Genomic DNA, 21,515 nt, shown 5'->3' with positions numbered 1-21,515 from the left:
TTTGTGATGTCTCTGTGCTTTCCCACACGAGTTTTGGCAGCTGGTGCCTGTCCTTGCTCTCTTGCTCCACTCATCCCACTCTCATAGCAGAGTCTGTAGTATTTGTCCACCAGCTGGCAGCAGCTCCCAGGGACATCCCTGGGTGATGCTCGGGCAATTGCCTGAAGAGCAAGACCTTCTTGGGGGGGTTCCTGCGTCTCCCATGCCTCTCTCGTGCTGGGGAGCCAGGACAGGATGGCATGGGGGAGCACTCCGGGTATTGGCACACTGGGTCCTCTCCAGCCCCACAGGTCCCCTGGCTGGGAGAGCCAGGGTGAGGGATGGGTCTCTTGGGTGCTTGGAGCTGGTTGGGCAGTGAGGTTTGGGGAATAGGAGTGGGGCAGATGTTGGTGTATGGACACTGGAACAGCCCAGCATGGCCAGGCTCAAAGTGAGTTCCTAAATGCCCTGTGGAAAATTCATGTGTGCACACCCCTCCAGTGCTGCTTCTCATGCTGCTGCAAACCCCCCTTGCAGGTATTTAACCCTCTGGAGGGAGTGGAGGGAGAGTGGAGAGACAAAGAAATATTTTGCTGAAAACCTGCTCTCTTTTCTCCTGGCAGGAAAAAAATTCCCAAACGTATTGTAGCTCCAGTTGGTTCCTCTGCCCATTCCCTGGGGCCGCAGTTGCTGTGCATGTCTAGGGTGGGGATGGGGGAGGCACATCATCTTGTTCCAAAAGTAATTAAAGTCAGGGATAATTTTTCTGGAGGAGGGTGGAACCCTGGGAAGGCGACAGGAACGAGTCTGGGACTGAGCACATCAGAAGCTGCTTTTTATTGTGGCTGCTGAGCTAAATATATCCACAGAGGCACAGAGCTGTTCCCATGCCTCTGCAGTGAGGGGGTGCCTGTGCACTGCCTGCCCTGCCAGGGACACCCTGTGCCCCCAAACACAGCCCAGGGGTTGGGCCCTCCTGGGCTTTGTGTGCCACTGGCTGGGTGGGTGAGGAGGGGTGACTCAGGCGTGGAGCTGTGCCAGGGCAGGGTCAGGCTGGAGATCAGGGAAAGGTTCTTTCCCCGAGGGTGCTGGGCACTACCCAGGCTCCCCAGGGAATGAACGGGCACAGCCCCAAGGCTGCCAGAGCTCCAGGAGCGTTTGGACAGCGCTGCCAGGGATGCCCAGGGTGGGATTTGGGGCTGTCTGCAGGGCCAGGGGTTGGACTGGGTGATCCTGGTGGGTCCTTTCCAGCTCAGGAGATTCCATGATTCTGAGTCCCAATCCACACAGCAGCTGCTCAGGTCTCGATGTGGCTTGCCAGGGATGTGGTTTGAAGGAATTAATAGCTGTGTTTATGGAGCACCCGGGGACGGGAGCTGTGCAGTCATTAGCACTAATGAGAACTATTTGCATGGTGCTTGGCTCCAGACTCCTTTCTCCATGAGTCCCCTGGGAGCCCCCAGCTTCCTGCAGCCAGTGCATCCACCGACAGCCCTGAGGAGGAGCAGTGTCAGTGCAGGTCCAGCTGCTCCGCTCCCACGTTCTCGGGCAGGGGCTGAGTGCCGTGGGTGGGATGCGATGGGTAGCTCACGCTCTCTGCCCAAGCCAGGAGCCAGCGCAGCCTCGCCTGTCGTGATCCCATCGTCGAGTCCATGGCTGGGGACAGCTGTTGGGCTGGGCAGGGGTTTGGTTCAAATGGTGGGGACTGTCTCGTCATGTGTCTGCATTTTGCATTTCAAGCCTTTGTAGCTGCGGTTTGATGTGTCTGCGTTGGCAGCGAGCGGGGCTGTGCTGTGGCCTGGCTGCCTGACTGTGCCCCGGTCCCTGACGGGGCTGCTGCGATGCCATGGCCTATGCCCAGCCCCTCTGCGATGCCATGGCCTGTGCCCAGCCCCTCTTTGATGCCGTGGCCCGTGTCTGTGCCCAGCCCCTCTTTGATGCCGTGGCCCGTGTCTGTGCCCAGCCCCTCTGCGATCCCATGGCCCGTGTCTGTGCCCAGCCCTGCTGCAATGCCGTGGCCCGTGTCTGTGCCCAGCCCCTCTTTGATGCCATGGCCCGAGTCTGTGCCCAGCCCCTCTTTGATGCCATGGCCCGTGTCTGTTCCCAGCCCTGCTGCGATGCCATGGCCTGTGCCCAGCCCCTCTTTGATGCCGTGGCCTGTGCCCAGCCCCTCTTTGATGCCGTGGCCCGTGTCTGTGCCCAGCCCTGCTGCGATGCTGTGATCCATGTCTGTGCCCAGCCCCTCTTTGATGCCGTGGCCCGTGTCTGTGCCCAGCCCCTCTTTGATGCCGTGGCCCGTGTCTGTGCCTGCCGGGGGCATCGGGGTGCATGAGCCAGCACAGGCGTGGGGGCTGCCTGGCCCGGGCTGGTGGTCCAGGGGCAGTTTTGGGTGCAGGCTGTGTGTTGCTACCGGCTCTGTGCCCTCTGTCACCTCAGGAGTGGAGGTGTCTGCTGGTAGTTCTGGGATGTGTCAATCTCTGTTCTCAGCTACAAAGAGGTCAGGGTGATGGCTGGCTGCAGGAGCTGAGGCTTCCCCTGCCCTGTGTGCTCCATGTTGCAGGCAGAGGTGCTGCCCGTGCCCTGCCTGCATGAGCCATGTTTCCAGCAGAGATTGGAGAATGTCCTGAGCTGGAGGGGACCCACAAGGTTCACTGATTCCAACTCCTGGCCCTGCACAGACACCCCAACAATCCCACCCTGGGCATCCCTGGGAGCGGTGTCCAAACACTCCTGGAGCTCTGGCAGCCTCGGGGCCGTGCCCATTCCCTGGGGAGCCTGGGCAGTGCCCAGCACCCTCGGGGGGAAGAACCTTTCCCTGATCTCCAGCCTGACCCTGCCCTGGCACAGCTCCAGCTGTTACACTGGGTCCTGTCCCTGTCACAGAGAGCAGAGATTGGAGCTGCTCCTTGTGGGGAAGCTGCAGAGCTCGATAAGGTCTGACCTCATGGTGCTTTTATCCAGTCTGAACAAACCAAGTGACCTCAGCTGCTTCTCATATGGTTCCTCAAGGCCCTTCGCCGTTCTCCTGTCCCTCCTTTGGACACTCCCTAATACCTTTATGTCTTTCTTACACTGCAGTGCCCAAAACTGCACACAGCGCTCAAGGTGAGGCTGTGCCAGTGCAGAGCAGTGGGGAACAGTCTTTTGCCTCCAGTTGTGCTGGACTAGACACACTCTAGGACACGGCACCCAGCATGGGCTGTGCTCGCATCCTCAGGACCAGACTGGTGTCCCTCAAGGCTGGGCTGCCCTCAGCCTGCTTCTCTTCCCATAGGATCCGTCCGCAGCTGCCCAAAGAGAAGATAGAGGGATGTCACATCTGTACCTCAGTGACACCTGGCGAGCCCCAGGTGCTGCTGGGCAAGGACAAGGCCTTCACCTATGACTTTGTCTTTGACCTGGACACATGGCAGGAGCGGATCTACACGACCTGTATGGGGAAGCTCATCGAGGGCTGCTTCGAGGGCTACAATGCCACTGTGCTGGCCTACGGGCAGGTACAGGCCCTGCCCGCTCTGAGGGCTCTGCCCCCAGTGTTGGGCTCTCCAGCAGCACTGGGGATACTGGGAGGGCACCTGCAGAGGTTGAGGAAGGTGCAGGGTGTGTGAGATCCTGGGTATGGAGAGAACAGAGCTGCCCCTGGTTGGGTGAGAGCTGGGGGCAGGGGTGGCACTGGGTGGGAAGAGGCAGGGCTGGGATGGGAATGTGGGAGCTGATGTGTTGCTGGGGGTCACAGTGGCTCAGTGAGGGTGTTTGGGGAGCCTAAAGGAGCAGGGGGAGAATGTGGGGTGTATTGAGCTGAGCCTGGGAGGGCCCAATCAGCTGCCCCTCTCTGTCTCTGCACAGACTGGCGCAGGGAAGACGTACACCATGGGCACCGGCTTCGACATGAGCATCTCCGAGGAGGAGCAGGGCATCATCCCGCGGGCCATCAGCCACCTCTTCAGCGGCATCGAGGAGCGCAAGCGAGCGGCCCAGAGCCAGGGCGTGGCAGCACCCGAGTTCAAAGTCAGCGCCCAGTTCCTGGAGGTGGGTGGTGGGAGGTCTGGGGGACACCCTGCCCCATCCTTGCTCCTCTCCCATGCCTTGGGTGCCTTGAGATCTCCGTGCCCTGACTGCTTCCCGACAGAGCTGGAGCCCTCAGTGGGCATGGGACTGGGGATGTGTGCTGGTGCCGTGGAGACTCGAAGCACCTCGATGTTGTTGGCCTCACGATGGCTGCAAACTGGGTGGAGGGAGCTCCCACCATGGGAAGGGTCTTATGGCTTGGTTCCCTGGTGATCCAGGGGCTCTGGGCTGTCTTGCCCCTGTTTGAGGTCAAGGATAGCGGGATACCTGCTACCTTGGACCAGAGTTGCCAGTGAAACAGGAAGAGGAGAAGGTGCCACTCTTGGTGGGGTTGTGAGAAGGACTGTGCTATTTTCCATGTCCTTTGTTGCATCTCTGACATTGAGAATGCATCCTCTCCTGCCTCTGTCCTGGCTTCTCCTATTCAAAAGCCCCTTCTGTTAACGGCTTCATTCCCTGGAGAAGTTTGTCCTGGGAAGCCCATGGACCTCGTGTGTTGGCAGCGTTTTTCTTGGGGTTGCTCCTGGGCTGAAAGAGCCAAGAGATGCAGGTGGGAACTGGTTGAAGGCCCCAGTGAGAAAGCACAGGGTGATGTTGAGCAAAGCTGAGCTCCCAAGCAAGCTTCATCTGGTTGAGGTTGTGACCTGGGATGTGCCCAGAGGAGATGGGCAGGGAGGGACCCCGTGCTGTCATCTCGCCTCCAGGTGGCTTTCTTGGCCATCACATCTTGGTGTCTTCAGATGCTGATGGCTTGGAGAGGGCCCAAAGTCACCTCCTTGCTGGGGAAATCCTTCCCACTTATGTCTCCATCTGCAGAGCCCCTGTTAGCTCCTGTGGTGCTGTTGCGTCCTCCCATTCCCATCACTTGGCCTAGCCAAGCTCCTGGTTGCCTTCCCAATTGTGCTCAGCTCATGGGGCTTCTCTTCAGGGATCCTGTGTGCTGGGATGGAAATGGGGGCAGTTTCCTGCCTGTCCTGAAGTCCTGCATGGATAAAGCAGCACATGGCCTCATCAGCCACTGGTCACCAACCCTCCTGTCCTGGCAGGGGCACAGGACTTGTTCTGGCTGATCCCTGTCTTGTGACTGTGCTCCTGGGAGCAGGCTCTGGGAGGTTTAAACCTTTGAGGAGCCTGGTGGCACCTGGGGCAGCCAGGGACGGATTAGCCTGATCCGTTCTGCTGGCCAGGCACCTGCAGTCCTCGGGTGACCCAGCACTCTGCACTGGAGTGGGGGTACAAGAGGGTGACATGGAATGGTGATAGTGGGGGGACAGATGGGCAGGGGTGTCCCTCCACCCCAGGCTGAGAGAGGATGCTGCAGAGTTGAGATAAGGATGGAGTCAGCTCTGGGGCAGCAGGGTTTTCCTGCTTGTTCAGCACTCCCTGGTCCCCCTTATCCCCTTTCCACTTGACAGATGACTTCAAGGAGCTGTGATGAGAGGGGTTGCACTGGCTCCTGTGGCCAGGTGAGCCAGGAAGGTCAGGGGGATGTGTAGCTCCTGGGTGTCTGCTCAGTGGATAGGCCAGGGACTGGACAGGGTTGGGCTGTGGAAACCAACCCAGACTGCAGCTCAGAGCTTTGCATGGCGGGTTCTGGAGCCCCAGTCTGGTGAGGAGTGGCTAAGGGAACTGTGGGGCTCAGCCTGGAGAAGAGGAGGCTCAGGGAGGACCTTCTCTCTCTCTACAGCTTCCTGACAGGAGGATGGGGGGCCAGGCGGGGGTTGAGCTCTGCTCCCAGGGAACAGGGACAGGACAAGAGGAAACGGCCTCAAGCTGTGCCAGTTGAGGTTTAGATTGGATATTAGGAAAAATTTCTTCCCTGAAAGGGTGGTCTGGCATTGACACAGGGTGCCCAGGGCAGTGCTGTAGCCACCACCCCTGGAAATGTCCAAAAGATGTGTGGGTGTGGCACTTGGGGACATGGGTTAGTGATTAACATGGCAGTGCTGGGGTAAATGGTTGGAGTTGATGATCTTAGAGGGCTTTTCCAGTCTGAAGGGTTCCATGACTCTGTGCATCATCTCCTCTCTGCATGCACATGCTTGTGCCTCCTCTCCTACACCTGCACACACCCTAGCTCCCTGCTCAGCCTTGCACACGCGTGTGAGCACACGAGCATCCCCAGCTGTGGGGGGAGTGGCAGCAGGGTGCCAGAGGGCAGCTCCTGCCAGTGCCAGGCTTCAGCAGCCTCGTGCTTCCTCTGCTTACCCCACACCCACTGCTGCCCCGCTCAGCTCTACAACGAGGAGATCCTGGACCTGTTCGACAGCACCCGCGACCCTGATGCGCGGCACCGCAAATCCAACATCAAAATCCACGAGGATGCCAGCGGAAGCATCTACACCACGGGGGTCACATCACGCCTCATCAGCTCCCAGGATGAGGTGGGTGCAGGGGGGGCAGACACAGAGCAGGGGTGGCAGCTGGCTGCCCCTGGCCAGGGATGTGCTACGTGGGGACAGCTTGGTGGGGGGAGATCTCTCCCAGGATGGGACGGTGCAGTCCTGGGGGTGTTCTGGAAAAGGTCAGTGTGCCCACTGAGCTGCACAGGGTCTGTCCTGACTCACCAGAAGGGTGCTTTAAGGTTTCCTTCCCTGCCTGGTGTCATTGTAGCTGATCCAGTGCCTAAAACAAGGAGCTCTTTCCCGCACCACTGCCAGCACCCAGATGAACGTGCAGAGCTCCCGGTCCCATGCCATCTTCACCATTCACCTGTGCCAGACGAGAGTGTGTGCCCGCCCAGAGCTGGTGAGATGTGGTCCTGCCTCATGGCCAGGCTGTTCCTGGGTTCCATATCCAAGTGATGCATGAAGTTCCCTTGGGAAGGGGAGAGGGTTTGAAGTCTGGTGAAGAGAAGCAGGGATTTTTCTGTCTTCTTTCCAGTCACGGCCAGCATTAGGATTTAATGGGAGCTGAGGGTGGCTCAGAGCAAGCTGCTCTTGGGATCCTGTCCCCATCTCTGAGGGGCTGGATACGGAGGGGGAATGCTCAGACTCTCATTGACATCTGAGTGAAGCCAGGGGAGCTTCTGCCTGCTCCAGTCTGGGGTGGTGACCCCTCGTGTGTCCCTGGCTGCAGGTGAATGGGGAGGTGAGCAGCCTTCTGGATGGATCCCAACCCGCCACTGAGTACGAGACCTTGACAGCCAAGTTTCACTTCGTGGACCTGGCTGGCTCGGAGAGGCTGAAGCGGACGGGTGCCACTGGCGAGAGGGCAAAGGAAGGGATCTCCATCAACTGCGGGCTGGTACGGCACCAGGCTGCACGGGGTAGGGCCAGTGGCAAGGCAAGGCCTGCCAGGGAAAGCCTGTGACACTTCTGGGTCTTGCTCGGAGCTACCATGGGCTGTTGGGGTGCTGCTGTCTTGGCTGGGGTTCGTGCTGCCCGTGCCTGATGGCAGGAGTGTGCACAGTGCCAGCGGTGAGAGCACAGCTCTGCTGCCGAAGGAGACGTGTGCTGTGGGGAGGGGTGCAGCTGGGCACAGTGGGGCAGGTCCCAAAAGGGTGAGATCTGCTAATCAGAGCTACAAAACCAACCCTGGCGCTTGATGCTGCTTCTCAGTGCAGCATGGGAGAGAGGCACAGCCCAGGCTAAGGGAAGACCAGTGCCTGCCCCTTGTGCAACCCAGACCTGTGCTGCAGTGTGTGCCCCAGGCCTGACGTGCTGGCTACCTGGCAGCTGTATCCTCAGCCAGGGCTGAATCTCGGGGGGGGGCTTCCCTCTGTGTTGGTAGCTGGCCTTGGGGAATGTCATCAGTGCCCTCGGAGACCAGAGCAAGAAGGTTGTGCACGTGCCCTACCGCGACTCCAAGCTCACCCGCCTGCTGCAGGACTCCCTCGGGGGCAACAGGTAAGGGGGTGCCAGGTGGGGGCTGAGCTTGGGTTGAGGGCTGCTGGGGCTGTCCCTCTGCAGATGGGGCTGAGGGGCTCTGGAGCTGTGTAGGAGCTGTCTCAGGGCTCCAGGGGCTGCTCGGTGGGGAAGGGATGCCTTCTCCCAGGCACGGCATGACTTTGCAGATGTAAAGATTGTGGCTCCTCACCAGCCTTAGGTGCAATTAGCAGCTTTGGCAGAATCAGGTGGTGCAAAACCCTCCTGAGCCCTCGCAGATCTGGGACTTGGCAAGTGGTTGTGCCCAGCATGGGACTGAATTCCCTGCCTCTCCTGCAGAGAGGGAGGCACTGAGGGAGGGCTGCCTTTGCTCAGCGCTGTGTGATGTGCTTGAGGGGCCCTGTGAGTTCTCTGGCCCTGGGAGGGATGAACCCAGTTCGTAGCTTGTTTTAAAACACAGAAGGGCCCAGGATGGGTGTCTGGGGCGTGTGTTCTGTGCCGGCTCCTGGGTTTCCACCTGCTGGGTTGCCGAACAGCGCAGGGACTTTCTCTCACCCTGCCCTTGCACCCCCAAGCCAAACCATCATGATCGCCTGCGTGAGCCCCTCTGACCGGGATTTCATGGAGACCCTGAACACGCTCAAGTACGCGAACCGGGCCCGCAACATCAAGAACAAAGTGGTGGTGAACCAGGACAAGACGAGCCAGCAGATCAGCGCCCTGCGGGCTGAGATCGCCCGGCTGCAGATGGAGCTGATGGAGTACAAGGCAGTGAGTGGCCCCGTGTCCTGCTGTGACCCTGGCCAGCAAGGGAACCCCGTGCAGCCAGCTGTTCACTGCCCCCCAGTGGGATGGGGGAGAGAATTCCAAGAGGAGCAGGGAGAAAACTCGTTGGCTCAGATACAGTTTAAGAAGTAAAGCAAGCCAAGGAACTCATTGCCCATGTCCCATCACAGGGAGGTGTTCAGCCATCCCCAGCCCAGCAGGGCTCTGTCAAGTGTAACAGTGACTCGGGACAACACTGCAGGCACCCCCTGTTTCTTCTTCCTACCTCCAGTTTTATATGCTGAGCATGACATCCCATGGTTTGGGATATCCCTGTGGTGAGTGGGGGACAGCTGTCCTGGATGTGTTCCCCCAGCTCCTTGTGCACCCCTGGCCCAACGCTGGTGGGTCAGGGTGAGGGGCAGAACAGCCCCTGGTGCTGTGCAAGCCCTGCTCAGCAGGAGCTAAATCATCCCTGTGGGATCAGTGCTGTTTTCAGCACAGATCCCAGACACAGCACCATGCAAAGCTGCTGGGAGGAAAATTAGCTCCACCAAAGGCAAACCCAGCTGATGGAGTGACCCTGGTGAGGAGGCAGAGATGCATGCAGAAAGCCCCCTCCTTGTGTTTGAATTGGGGCAGGGTTAGTGGGACAGACCCTCCTGCCTCCCATCCCCTGCCCCTCTGCATAGGAGTCACTGCTAGGAGGAGTCAGGAGGCTTAAGAAACAGGGTCCCAGCTCCTGCCTGTCAAGGCGGGACCTTGGCCAGGTTTTGGGGGTGGTAAGGCAGGGAGAAGCCCTGAAGCATCTCTCACCCTCTGCCTGCTCAGCTCAGACTTCCCTGGTCCCTCGGTTTGTCCCTGCTTTCATGTCTGGGCTTGCCCCAGGGCTGCAGTGCTGGGTCTCCGTGTCCCAGCTTGCCCTGCACTCAGGGCCTTCCCTCCTGTCCCCACAGGGCAAGCGGGTGATCGGGGAGGATGGCGCAGAGGGCTACAGTGACCTGTTCCGTGAGAACGCCATGCTGCAGAAGGAGAACAGCGCCCTGCGCATGAGGGTGAAGGCCATGCAGGAGGCCATCGATGCCATCAACAGCAGGGTCACCTACCTCATGAGCCAGGAGGCCAACCTGATGCTGGCCAAAGCAGGTGAGGCTGGGCTGGTGTGTGGCATGGTGGGTCAGCCCAGGCAGCAGCTGGGACGGGGGCTGTGGTACAGCTGTGCCTGCCTCCATCCCCCTGTGCCTCTGCAGGTGATGGCAACGAAGCCATCGGCACCCTCATCCAGAACTACATCCGTGAGATTGAGGAGCTGAGGTGAGTGGGCACACTGGGGTCCTGGTGCCAGGGGCTGGGGCTGGGTGGCTCACACAGCTCAGTGCCTCCAGCGTTGCTGGGGTGAACTGTAAGCCTCGTGGAACAGCAGCTGCTGGCACTGCTGCTATACAGTGTTGAAGGAGGCCCGGCCTTGGTGCCAGGCAGTGCTTTGGCCATTGTTGTCCTTGGTGTGGGCACTGATAGAGGGGGAGGTCCTGTTTGGAGTGCCTGGGGTCTTCCAGGGACTGCTGCCTCCCAAAGTTGGGTCCATCCCAGTCTCTTGCACGATCCTGGTACCCTGTCTGGCAGCATTGTGGCTTTCTGAGCCATCATTAGCAGGAATGGCTTAGTAGTGACTCTGTCCCTGGCTGACACCATCCAAGCACATCATGGTCAGCCTGTAGAAGACTCTGGGGAGATCTTAGAGCCCCTTCCACTGCCTAAAGGAGGCTTATGAGAAAGAGGGAGAGTGCTGGATTTTTTTTTTACATGGACAGATAGTGATAGGACAAGGGGGAATGGCTTTAAACTAAAAGTGGAGAGATTTAGGTTAGAAGTTAGGAAGAAATTCTTCTCTGTGAGAGTGGTGAGGCAATGGCACAGTTGTGGTTATCCCATCCCTGCAAGTGGATGGAGCTTGGAGCAACCTGGTCTAGTGGAAGGTGTCCCTGCCCACAGCACGGCTGTGGAATGAGGCGAGGTTTAAGGTCCCCTCCAACCCAATTTATTCTGTGATTCTAAACTCAGGCAAGATCCCCCCCTCTAGGGGCAGTGGGATGGCCCCTCTGTGACTACTCCCTGTTTCCACTCCCTAGGACAAAGCTCCTGGAGAGCGAGTCCATGAACGAGTCCCTGCGCCGCAGCCTCTCGCGCGTCTCTGCCCGGCCCCCCTACTCCATGGGCTCCTCGCCGGCCGCTGGCCTGGCTGGTCTGTGCAGCCCCGCGGCCCCGCTGGAGACAGAGGCCTCTGATGTCCTCCGAAGGGCCAAGCAGGACCTGGAGCGCCTGAAAAAGAAGGAGCGGCGGCAGCAGAGGAAGAGGTGACGGCGGCTGCTGCTGGGGAGGGGGAGCTGAGCGCCGGTCTGTCCCTGTGGGGTTGGGTATGCTGCTTCCCCGCACGCCTGGGCTCCCCTCCCAGCCCTGCCTTGCCCTTGGTCTCCTTTTCACCCATCACATAATTCCAGAGGCTCTTTTCCCCAAAAGCAGCAGGGAGGGTGGTCCCGGCAGAAGCTGTTTCTGGCCTCTCCCATGCTGGGACTCACCAGGCCCCCTCTGCTCCCCCCAGCCCGGAGAAGGAGGCGTTTAAGAAGCGGCAGAAGCTGCAGCAGGACAACGGGGAGGAGACGGATGAGAACGAGGTCGAAGAGGTGAGTGGGCATCGTGCTCACACTGCGGGGCTGCCTGGGTGTGGAGCACTGTAATTGCCACACGTGGGACAGGGACCAAGCTGGGCCTGGCCCTGAAGTGGCCTGGAAGGGTCGTTTTGCTGAGGACTCTGTGCTGGAGCAGGGGGAAGTTGGATACTCTGCAGTCAGCCCTGCTGTAGGAGTCCACATTTTTGGGGGCTTGGTTTCAATCAGCATAGATGAAGAGGGGTCAGGCTGCTCAGCTGGGAAGGGATGGATGCAAGAATGGATGGGTCAAATTGCTGCTCCTCTCAATGGTGTGTGCTGGGGGTCCAGAAATGGTGCTGCAGCCCCTGGGCATCCTGTGTGGGAGGCTGGGTACCACTTGTGGGGCTGTGGCTCATTGCTGTAGGGTGAGCTCAGGTTTGAGGGAGGGAGAAGCTGTGGGGAGAGGGACAGGCCCTCCTGCTCGCTGAGATTAGGCACTCATTTTGTAGGAGGAGGAAGAACAGGATGAGAGTGGCTGTGAGGAAGAGGATGGGCGCGAGGATGAAGATGAGGACTCGGGCAGTGAAGAGAGCCTGGTGGACTCAGACTCGGATGCAGAGGAGAAGGGTAAAGTGCAGATCTGCACGCAGCTGTGGGCATGGGGGGGCATTTGCTGGTATCTCTGGCAATGAGCTCTGCTCTCTTGGCAAGGCAGAGTTCACCAAAACACCCCAGCCACGTCTGCCCTGTGGGACTTGCAAGAGCCCCAGGGTTGCTGCAGTGCTCTTTGGGGTGCTGCTGCTCCCCAGCAGCGTGGGCTGCCATCAGCCCCTCTGCCCTCTCTGTGTGCTGTGACTCAGTGGGGCCATGGAAGTGATGCTCCCCCATCCCTCCCAGCCTGACTTTCTCCTCTGCCTCCAGCTGTGAATTTCCAGGCCGACCTGGCAGATCTGACCTGTGAGATTGAGATCAAGCAGAAGCTGATTGATGAGCTGGAGAACAGCCAGCGGCGTTTGCAGACCCTCAAGCACCAGTATGAGGAGAAGCTGATCCTACTGCAGAACAAGATTCGGGACACGCAGCTGGAGCGGGACCGGGTCCTGCAAAACCTCAGTGAGAACCGCCTCACCCGTGGGATCCCATCCCCAGTTCCAGCTCGAGCCCAGCTAACTCTAAGTCAAAGCATCCACCCCTGGCTCTGGTAGAGCTTTGTCATCCCCCTGCCTCTACTTGAATCCCTGGCACCCCCAAGGCTCTGCTTGTTTTGCCATGGGAGCAGCATCAGTCAGCTGCACAGCTCTGGACCCTGCTGCTGCTGGAGAAGGATGGCGAGGCAAAGCCTCTCCCAGCCTGGAGCACCACTTCATGAGCTGTGGGGACTCCTGGGGAAACTGAGGGGCTGAGGGGCAAAAGACCCAGTGGCATGGCTGATCTCCAGGCTTACATAGGGTCACCCATATATGTGGCTGTGGGTCTCAGTCTGCAGCTCTGCTCAGCCCAGCCGCTGTGTTTTCTCTCTGTGCTGAGCTCCTCCAGTGGGTATTCCCAGGCAGACCCCAGTTCACAATGGGGTGAGGGCGGCTCTGATGGGACAGGGAGGGACACAGTGCCTGGTGCCTCCAGGCAGGGTACGTGGGTGCAGGAGGATCCTGGGGTGCATGGCCCTCTCCTCACCCGCCAGGCACCATGGAGTGCTACACGGAGGAGAAAGCCAACAAGATCAAAGCAGACTATGAGAAGCGGCTGAAGGAGATGAACCGGGACCTGCAGAAGCTCCAGGCGGCCCAGAAGGAGCATGCTCGCCTGCTCAAGAACCAGTCCCGCTATGAGCGGGAGCTGCGGAAGCTGCAGGCAGAAGTGGCTGAGATGAAGAAGGCAAAGGTACCTGGATGCTCCAGGGCAGGGAGGAATCACCTGGACGAGCCCGGCTCTCCGCTTGGAGCAATGTTCCCCGCTCTGGTGGCAAGTGCAGAGCGTGTCTGCTGGGCGGGTGGGTGCCCCAGGGCAGTGGCACACGCGGGACCCTCCGTTGCAGGTGGCGCTGATGAAGCAGATGCGGGAGGAGCAGCAGCGGAGGCGGCTGGCGGAGACCAAGAGGAACCGGGAGATCGCGCAGCTCAAGAAGGAGCAGCGCCGGCAGGAGGTGAGAGCCTGACTGGCCACATGCTGCCCATGGCCCCGTGCAGGGGCTGGCCTGGCTGGGGACGGGGTGTTTGTCCTGCTCTGGCACTCCAGGGGCTCACAGGTACCTCGAAGCTCGGTGCCCTGCTGCGCTCGTGGCCTCCTTGGAGCCTGCACAGTCCTAGCAGAGCACAGCTGGGTGAACGGTTCCCAAAGGCTTCCCACAGCTCCTGTTGCAGTTGTGGGGGAGGCTGTGGGAGGGGGGATGTCCAACCAGAGCCAGCTCAAGGCTGGGAGCCTGCTCGTTGTTAGAATCAGGAGTGAGACTCTGCCAAAGGGAGCACTGGGACTGCAACCACCACTGGAGTGTTTGGACTGGACCTCAGGGGTGTCTTTTTCTTTCTCACTCGTGCAGTTCCAGATCAGGGCTCTGGAATCTCAGAAGCGGCAGCAGGAAATAGTGCTGCGGAGGAAAACACAGGAGGTGAGGAAAGGGGGTTTCCTCCACATAGCCCCCAGCTCCCATGGAGGTCTGGGCCCCAGTGCTTGGCTTAGAGAAATCCCATTCTCCAGACAGGGCTGGCTTTGGGAATGAGGTTCCCAAAAGGACAGGAGGGGGTTTTATGGCTCAGGAACTGGGTGTGAAATGGCTGTAGGCAGCAGCAGAATTCCCCGTGCTGAGCAGCAGAGCCTGGGGGCAGGGGTGGGCTGTGAGGGAGGAGAGGGAAACCCATGAGGCACAAATGTCCCTGGGCTTTGGGTCTACAGAGCTGCCACTCTCAGACCTGTGGGGACCTGGCAGTGATGCCAATGGGTTTAGGCTGGCTGGGGCTGCCCAGCTGACACCCTCTCTTCTGTCCTTGCTCCGGGCAGGTGTCAGCTCTGCGCCGCCTGGCCAAGCCCATGTCAGACCGGGTGGCGGGCAGGATGGGCCAGAAGCCGGCCATGCTGGACTCAGGCGCAGAGGTCTCAGCCAGCACCACCTCCTCCGAGCCCGAGTCTGGCGCTCGCTCCGTCTCCACCATCGTGCGCCAGTGGAACAGGAAAATCAACAACTTCCTGGGAGACCCCTCGTCCTCCATTAATGGGGCCCGGCCTGCCAGGTCAGGGTAGGGACTGGGTGGTAGGGGGTGAGACATCCCAGGGACCCCCATGCCTGGCTTTTGGCTGGTGGCGGAGGTTGAAGGGTGGCTTCTTAGTGTCCACTTGACCCATATTAAATCAGTGACCCTGGGATAAGCTGTGCTGGCAGAGTGTGACTGTCACCTGGGCTTGAGCCCAAAGCTGGCCTTCCATGAGGATTAAATGCCGTGGCACAAACCCTGCTGGACTCATCTCTTGTCCCACTTTGCTAGGAGGAAACGGAAAAGTTGGGCAATGTGGAAACAACACAGATGCATCCTCTGTTTCTGGCCAGCCAGATCCCAGATATCTTCCTGGGGCAATCCCAGCTCTCCAGCACGGTGTGGCCATCTGCCCATATGCCTCTTCTTCCCTCTGGCTGTAGGAAGAAGTTCCCCAAGAAGGGGACGAGCCAGACCTTCAGCAAAGCTGCCCGTCTCAAATGGCAGTCGCTGGAGCGGCGCATCTTTGACATTGTAATGCAGAGAATGACCATCGTCAACCTGGAGGCAGACATGGAGAGGCTCATCAAGGTGGCTGTGGCACTGAGGACGGAGAGGGCTGGGTGGTGGGTGTGGGACAGGGAGATGGCCACGTGGACAGTGCTGATCCCCCTTCCCTTTTCCCCCAGAAACGCGAGGAGCTGTCACTGCTGCAGGAGGCGTTGCTGGGCAAGCGAGCAAAGCTGCAGGCAGAGAGCCCCAAGGAGCAGAAGGGGCTGCAAGAGCTGAACGAGGAGATTGAGGTGCTAGGGGCCAACATTGACTACATCAACGACAGCATTTCGGACTGCCAGGCCACCATCATGCAGATTGAGGAGACCAAGGTGGGCAGTGGGACTGGGTCTGGCTGGCAGGGAGAAAGCGAGAGCATCCCTCTGTGGAAAGACCATCCTTGGGCACAGCCAGTTGGGGCTGGGCTCTGGTCAGAGGACCCAGAGTCCTCTGAGCTGTGTCACACTTGGTGGGGCTTCACCCACAGTCACTTCTCATTAGGTGATTAATTACAGAGACGAGTTCTGGCAGGTCCTTGCATGTCCATAGACAGGCTGCTGGTGTCCCACCGCCCTGGAATTGTGGCCCCCATTTGCCCATGGGGCTGGTGGTCACTTGTCCCCATGGTTGCTTCGTGTGCTGGAAACATCCCAGGAGGACTGGCTTTTTCCCAGCAGAAACCATCTAGGTTTTGTGTCCAGTTGTGATCCTGGGCATGCCACTGTGCAGCTCCCAACTCCCCTCAATGCCTGCAGCCTGAAACGGAGGCTCTGTGCTGTCCCTGGCTTGTCCCCAGCTGTCACCTTGACTGGCAGGGAAGGAGGGCTGCTGTTAATTCACACTCAGCTTTGGGTTGTGGATTTGGGTGAGCCTGGTGTCTGTTCAGTGTCCAGTTAAGTGCTGGAACCAGGATTTTTGGAGCAGTGCATAAGCCCTTCAGGCTGCGTTGGACAGCCCCATGGCCAGATCTCCCCAGCAGCCACTGGGCAGACTGGGGAGGGTGAGCATTGGACTGGGCAGTGCTTGCAGGGTGGTAGAAGTGCTGTGCTGGCCATGGAGGCCCTTCCACCTGTCCCACGTCCAGCAGCAAAGCTTCCCTGCTGCATCCAGCTCTTGTCTCTCCACGTTTCAGGAGGAGCTGGACTCCACGGACACCTCGGTGGTGATCAGCTCCTGCTCCCTGGCCGAAGCCCGGCTGCTGCTGGACAACTTCCTGAAAGCCTCCATCGACAAGGTGTGGGGCTGGGCTGGGGTGTGGATGTGTGACAGGGTATCTTGCTGGGTGCCAGGGTGGGAACCTGGTGGCAAGGACCTGTGGCACCTCTCTGAGCAGCAACATTTCTTCCTCAGGGGCTGCAGGTGGCCCAGAAGGAGGCCCAGATCCGCCTGCTGGAGGGGCGGCTGCGGCAGAACGACGTGGCCAGCTCCTCGCAGAACCACGCCCTCCTGGATGCCCTGCGGGAGAAGGCTGAGTCACACCCTGAGCTGCAGGCACTGATCCACAACGTCCAGCAAGGTGGGACGAGAGGCAGGTGCATCCTCAGGCTGGCTGTGCTGCCCGTGGGGTGGGTGCCCACCCGTAGCGGCCCTCCAGAAAGCACCTGGAGGTGCTGTGGCTGGGACCCTGCCGCAAGGGCCGTGCTGGGTGGGAGCATGTGCCCTGGCCATGGATAACAGGGACAAGGGCTGGGTCACCCCCCACGGCTGCCTGGGCTGTCCCTCCGCTGTGCGGTCGCATGGGGCTGGTGACAGTGGTGTCCCCTGATGCCTTGTGTCCCTCTCACACAGAGAACGGCTACACCAGCACGGATGAGGAAGTTTCTGAGTTCAGCTTGGCCTCAGATGGGAGGTGAGCACCCAGCCTGGCTGCCTGAGGTGGTGGTGGCCGGGGCACAATGCCTGGTGCCATTCATGGGACCTCGTAGAGGGGCGTGGATGAACAAAGCCCCACCTGAGCTTTTCTGTGGTGGCCAGCCCTTGGTGGGGGGAGCAGGATGTCTCTTGGACATGAGCAGGGAGTGAAGACTTGGTCATTCCTTGGAGAAAAGGTGCTGGGGAGCAGAGGGTGACCCAAGGAGTCTGGTGGACCAGTGGCACCAGCTTTCTGAAGAGAGTTTGGCACTGAAGGTCTGTCTTTGCTCCTTTCTCCTTGCAGCATCTCCCAGTCTTTCACCATGAAGGGCTCAGCAAGCCAGGATGACTTCAAGTTCAAGGTTAGTTGGCCTTTTTTGTGTGGCCTTGTCCCAGAGCCTGGGAGGAGGGATGGAGGGATGTTCAGTGATGCTTCAGGCCTCTACTCTGCAGTCTGCACCTCAGGGAACCAGGCTTGGCATAAGGCAGTATGGCTGCTCTCTGGATGGGCAGAACCAAGGTCTCCTGGCACAGTGCTCCTGTCCTGAGGCCCCAGAGACTTGGGAAACACCCACCACATCAGCCAGTGCCCCCAAACCTGGCACTAAGTGGCACCAAGGAGGTCCCTATGTGGGGCAGAGGTGGAGGGAAGCAGCCCTTGTTCTGTGCAGGCTGTGGTGTTTGCGCGGAGAGCTGGCTGTGATGGGCATCCCAGTGGGACAGGGGGAGCTGCTCTGTGGCCAGAGAGCACAAACGCTTCCAACCCACAGCACTGGCTGCTCCCACTGCCCCCCTGCTGCCCACCCCTGAGCCCTCTGCCCTGCTCTAGGGAGAACCCAAGCTCTCAGGGCAGATGAAGGCAGTGTCAGCTGAATGTCTGGGACCCACGCTGGACGTCTCCACCAAGAACATCACCAAGTCTTTGGCATCCCTCATGGAGATCAAAGAGGATGGGATCGGCTTCTCCATCCGAGACCCCTACTACAAGGAGAAGGTGTCACGCACCATCAGCCTGCCCACGCGAGGAAGCACCTTGTGAGCATGGGGCGATAGTGTCTGGGCACTGGGAGGCCCGTGGAGGCATGGGCCTGTGGGAGGCTGTGCCTGGCCTGTGGAGGGGCAGAGGGGTGAAGGTGAGCCCAATCCTGCATCTGTCCATGCTGGGCTACAGCATGCAGCGGTGAATTTCTTCAGCGGGGCTTGGAGAGGGTGTAGGAGTACGTTGGTATCCTTTGCAGGTGGAGAGGAGGGTGCTTCAGGAGGAGGGAAAGAAGGGGGGTGCGAGGGTCCCCAACTCCCTGCTCGGGATTATCAGCCTTTTTGAAGGTTTCTTGGGTTGCCAAAAGCCTCTGTGCTCATGGGCTGCCTCAAGATTCACTCCAGGGTAGCCTGATCTCTCATTTGCTCTTCTGGGGGAGGACACCAGTGTTCATTGTGGAGGGATCCTGGTGCAGGGGTGGGCACCCACTCTGCTTTTTTCACTTGCTTCAGTCCCAGGCAGTCTCGGGGCTCGGACACTTCTCCTCTGACAAGGCGGAAATCCTATGACCGCGGGCAACCTGCCAGGTGAGCTTGGGCGAAGTGGTGATGTGGGCAGGGGAGGCTGTGTGGCCCAGAGCAGTGTGGAAGGATGCTGTCTGGGCAGCTCTTCTGGACCCTGGTGTGCCAGGTGAGCAGTTCCCAAGTCACGTGTCCCTCTGGTCATTTTGGCTCAGGCCTGCAGACATTGGCTACACACCACCCTCATCCCCACCCACCCGTCCACGCAATGACCGCAACGTCTTCTCCCGTCTCACGAGCACCCAGAGCCAGGGATCTGCCTTGGATAAGTAAGTCCTGGTGGGGTGAGAGCGTCTGAGTGAGGGGGACCCAGACTGTGATAGCACATGGCATGACCTGAGTCCTGTGGGGTCTATAGGAACACCAGGGCTTGGGTTGGCTCCAGCCAGTGTCCTGTCACCACTTTACCTCCCTGCTTCTCCCTGTGGTGGAGCAGCTGCCATGCCAATGCTGTGCTCCTGCCCACTGTGCCCCCTCTGAGCTCACAGTCCTGGCCTCTGCCTGCAGACAGGGTGGTGCCAGACTTGGACCCCTGGAAAGGCGAGGGAGCAGGATGGGGTGAGGGGATGAGGGCTCAGAGGAAGCTGATGGACTGGCATCCACCCACAAGTGCTGCTCCAGCCTCTCCTGGCAGCAGGGCAGGTGCTGCTCGTGGCTCAGGTGTTGCTAGCAGCGCTGGTGTTCCCTGATGGAGACCTGCTGTCTGATCCTCACATGCCCTCCTGCTCTTCTGCTCTCCCCTGGTTCTCCATGTGTGCTTCTCCTTCTCCTTCCCTCCACTCCTCCTCTCTGTCCTACACTGGCTTGGATGCAATAACAATCTTCTACCTCTTACTCCACTGCTGCCTTCTCTAGTCTGGGTTTTCTCTCCCATAATCCTGCTAATTTTCTGCCCCTAGGTCTGATGACAGCGATTCCTCTGTCTCGGAGGTGCTGAGGTATAGACAACTTTCTATTTATTATCCCTTTCTCGGCTCCTCCTTCTCTCTGTCAGATGCCTGCTCTCCCTGGCCCCCCCTGGCCTGCCTGCACCTTGCTGCTCTACCCCGCTCCCGGCCTGTGTGTCTGTCCCCTCCTGGCATGCTGCCTCTGGTGCCCAATGCTGTCCCTCAGCTGCAAGTTCAAGCTGTTCCTGCTTGGATTAGCCCTTGGTGCACGGTGCTGGGCTCACTAATGGGTGCTGGCTGCTTTGGGTTGGCAGCATGTTCTCCTCCATCTCTGATGGTTTCTCGCCAGCATGAGGCCACCATGTCCCACCCTGTCCCACCCCTTCCCCAGCTCTCCAGCAGGATGGTGAGATGGTGGGGAAGGGTGCTTGCAGCACGTCCTTTGTGCAAGCTTCTTCCAGGCAAATATCTCAGGTTCCCCTTGTGCCTGGTTGTGCTTCCCTGGTGCTGAGTTGGAAAAGATCAGTCTCTTCCCTAAAGAAGTCAGATTGTGATGCCGACCTCAGCCTTGGAGTTAAGGTTCTCCTGGGCTTCTCCCCCTGCACCCACCTGACTATAGAGGTTTCCCAATACAAGGACCACCTTTCCCCCATCCTTTAGGGACATTGCAGCCTTCCAGTGCCTAAAGGGGCTTATAAAAAAGAGGGAGAGCAACTTTCAATAGTGACAGGACAAAACTGAAAGAGGAGAGATTTAGACTAGATTTTAGGAAGAAATTCTTCCCTATGAAGGTGGTGAGGCCCTGGCACAGCTTTTCCAGAGAAGCCGTGGCTGCCCCATCCCTGGGAGTGTCCAAGGCCAGGCTGGACAGGGCTTGGAGCCACCTGGTCTAGTGGAAGGTGTCCCTGTCCATGGCAGGGGCATGGAATGAGGTGATGTCTAAAGTCCCTTCCAACCCAAACCATTCCATGATTCTGTGATCAGCCCTCCAGCACCCAGGTGTCCCCTCACTCTGCCTGTGCCCTGAGCTCCCCTGGCCACTGGGGAAGTGACACCAGACCACTCTGAGCTGGGTCACCCTGGGCAGTTTGTAGGCAGGCAACCACTCACAGTCCATGGAAGATGTCTCACCCTGCAGAGCAGGGATTTCCCCTTGGGTTCAGTGTTGCTTTGAGCCTGGTGGAAGCACTAGGGGTGAGGGGGGAAGGCTGTTGGCTTGGCATTGGTAAGTGCAGAGCTGAGGAACATCACGTGCATGCGATTTCCAAACCCAAATTAATGAGCCTGTGCTTCTCCTCATGACTAATGCAAACCTTGCCCTTCTCTAGCCTTTCTCATGCCTCAGTTTCCCTGCCTGTAAGAAGAAACTAGCACAACCTGGGGTCTTGTGGCTGTGCTTGATGACCAGGCACATCGGGGCTGCCAGGGGTCACACACGGGAGGGTCAGGCTGGTGGTCCTCAGCACCCTGAGCATGTCTGAAGTGGAGGGGGTCAGCAGATGATGTGTACCCCAGGACAGACCGTAGTGTCCCTTGCAAGCAGGTTGGGCAGGGTAGGTCCTGTCCTGTCCAGGGCCAGTGGTGGGGGCAGGAGCAGCCATTGCAGCAGGGATGTGGGGTGCAGATGCTGGTGCTGCCCTTTGTCACCCTTGGGGTCTCTGTAAAGGAGTGAGGCCCTGTCTCCAAATGTCACCAGCCAAAGGCTGACAGCCTCCAAGGGACAGGGGTGCTGACATTGGTACCCTGAAACATTTATCCCAGCAGAGCTTCCGCTTCAGGCTGGAGAGGGCACAGTTTGTCCCAAAAGGGACCTCAGGGCCAATGAGCTGAGTGTCCTGAGCCGTCCTGGGTCTGTGCTGGCAAATGAGAGGTTTGGGGGAGAGCAGAGGCCACTGGGCAGCCTCCCCCTTTCCCTTTCTGTGTTGCTGGGGCAGAGGCAGGCAGGGGCTGCCTTGGGGAGATTCCTGGGGTTTCCACAGAGACCTCAGCTCAGACACGCCACGTTCAGGTGGAGGAGCCCGTCTCACTGCTGGGCAGTGGAAGATGCTTGGTGTGAGACAGCTCACGTTCTTCCATGCCCTGGGCCTGTGGGCACAGTGCCCCTCCACCCCTGCACTGTACCTGTTCTCTCTCTCCTGTGAAGGGGCATCATTAACCCAGTGGGTGGCACCAAGAACGCCCGGACAGCCCCCC

The 21,515-nt window shown here is 59.3% G+C and overlaps 1 protein-coding gene across 1 annotated transcript; it reads left to right on the top strand.

Moving 5' to 3' along the window:
• Positions 1-2,948: 2,948 nt before the first annotated feature.
• Positions 2,949-21,514, top strand: KIF21B (kinesin family member 21B; the record flags this gene model as incomplete). Its single annotated transcript, XM_042015967.1, has 28 exons — positions 2,949-3,476; positions 3,826-4,008; positions 6,282-6,431; positions 6,661-6,795; positions 7,126-7,293; positions 7,780-7,895; positions 8,450-8,645; positions 9,596-9,785; positions 9,890-9,953; positions 10,769-10,993; positions 11,239-11,320; positions 11,797-11,914; positions 12,209-12,400; positions 12,969-13,168; positions 13,323-13,430; positions 13,824-13,892; positions 14,282-14,511; positions 14,916-15,063; positions 15,162-15,356; positions 16,157-16,258; positions 16,375-16,540; positions 16,813-16,873; positions 17,180-17,237; positions 17,705-17,910; positions 18,367-18,441; positions 18,591-18,704; positions 19,335-19,373; positions 21,466-21,514. Coding segments are annotated over exons 1-28 (3,942 nt in total), but the record flags the coding sequence as incomplete, so codon positions are not given.
• Position 21,515: the final 1 nt, after the last annotated feature.

This window comes from Corvus kubaryi, unplaced genomic scaffold (genome assembly GCF_017639235.1).
Source record: "Corvus kubaryi isolate FWS band 111438036 unplaced genomic scaffold, C.kubaryi_AGA036_p1.0 split3-37355, whole genome shotgun sequence".
Lineage (NCBI taxonomy): Eukaryota > Metazoa > Chordata > Aves > Passeriformes > Corvidae > Corvus > Corvus kubaryi.
Note: the sequence above shows the minus strand (reverse complement) of the source record. Positions and strands in the feature narration are given on the sequence as shown.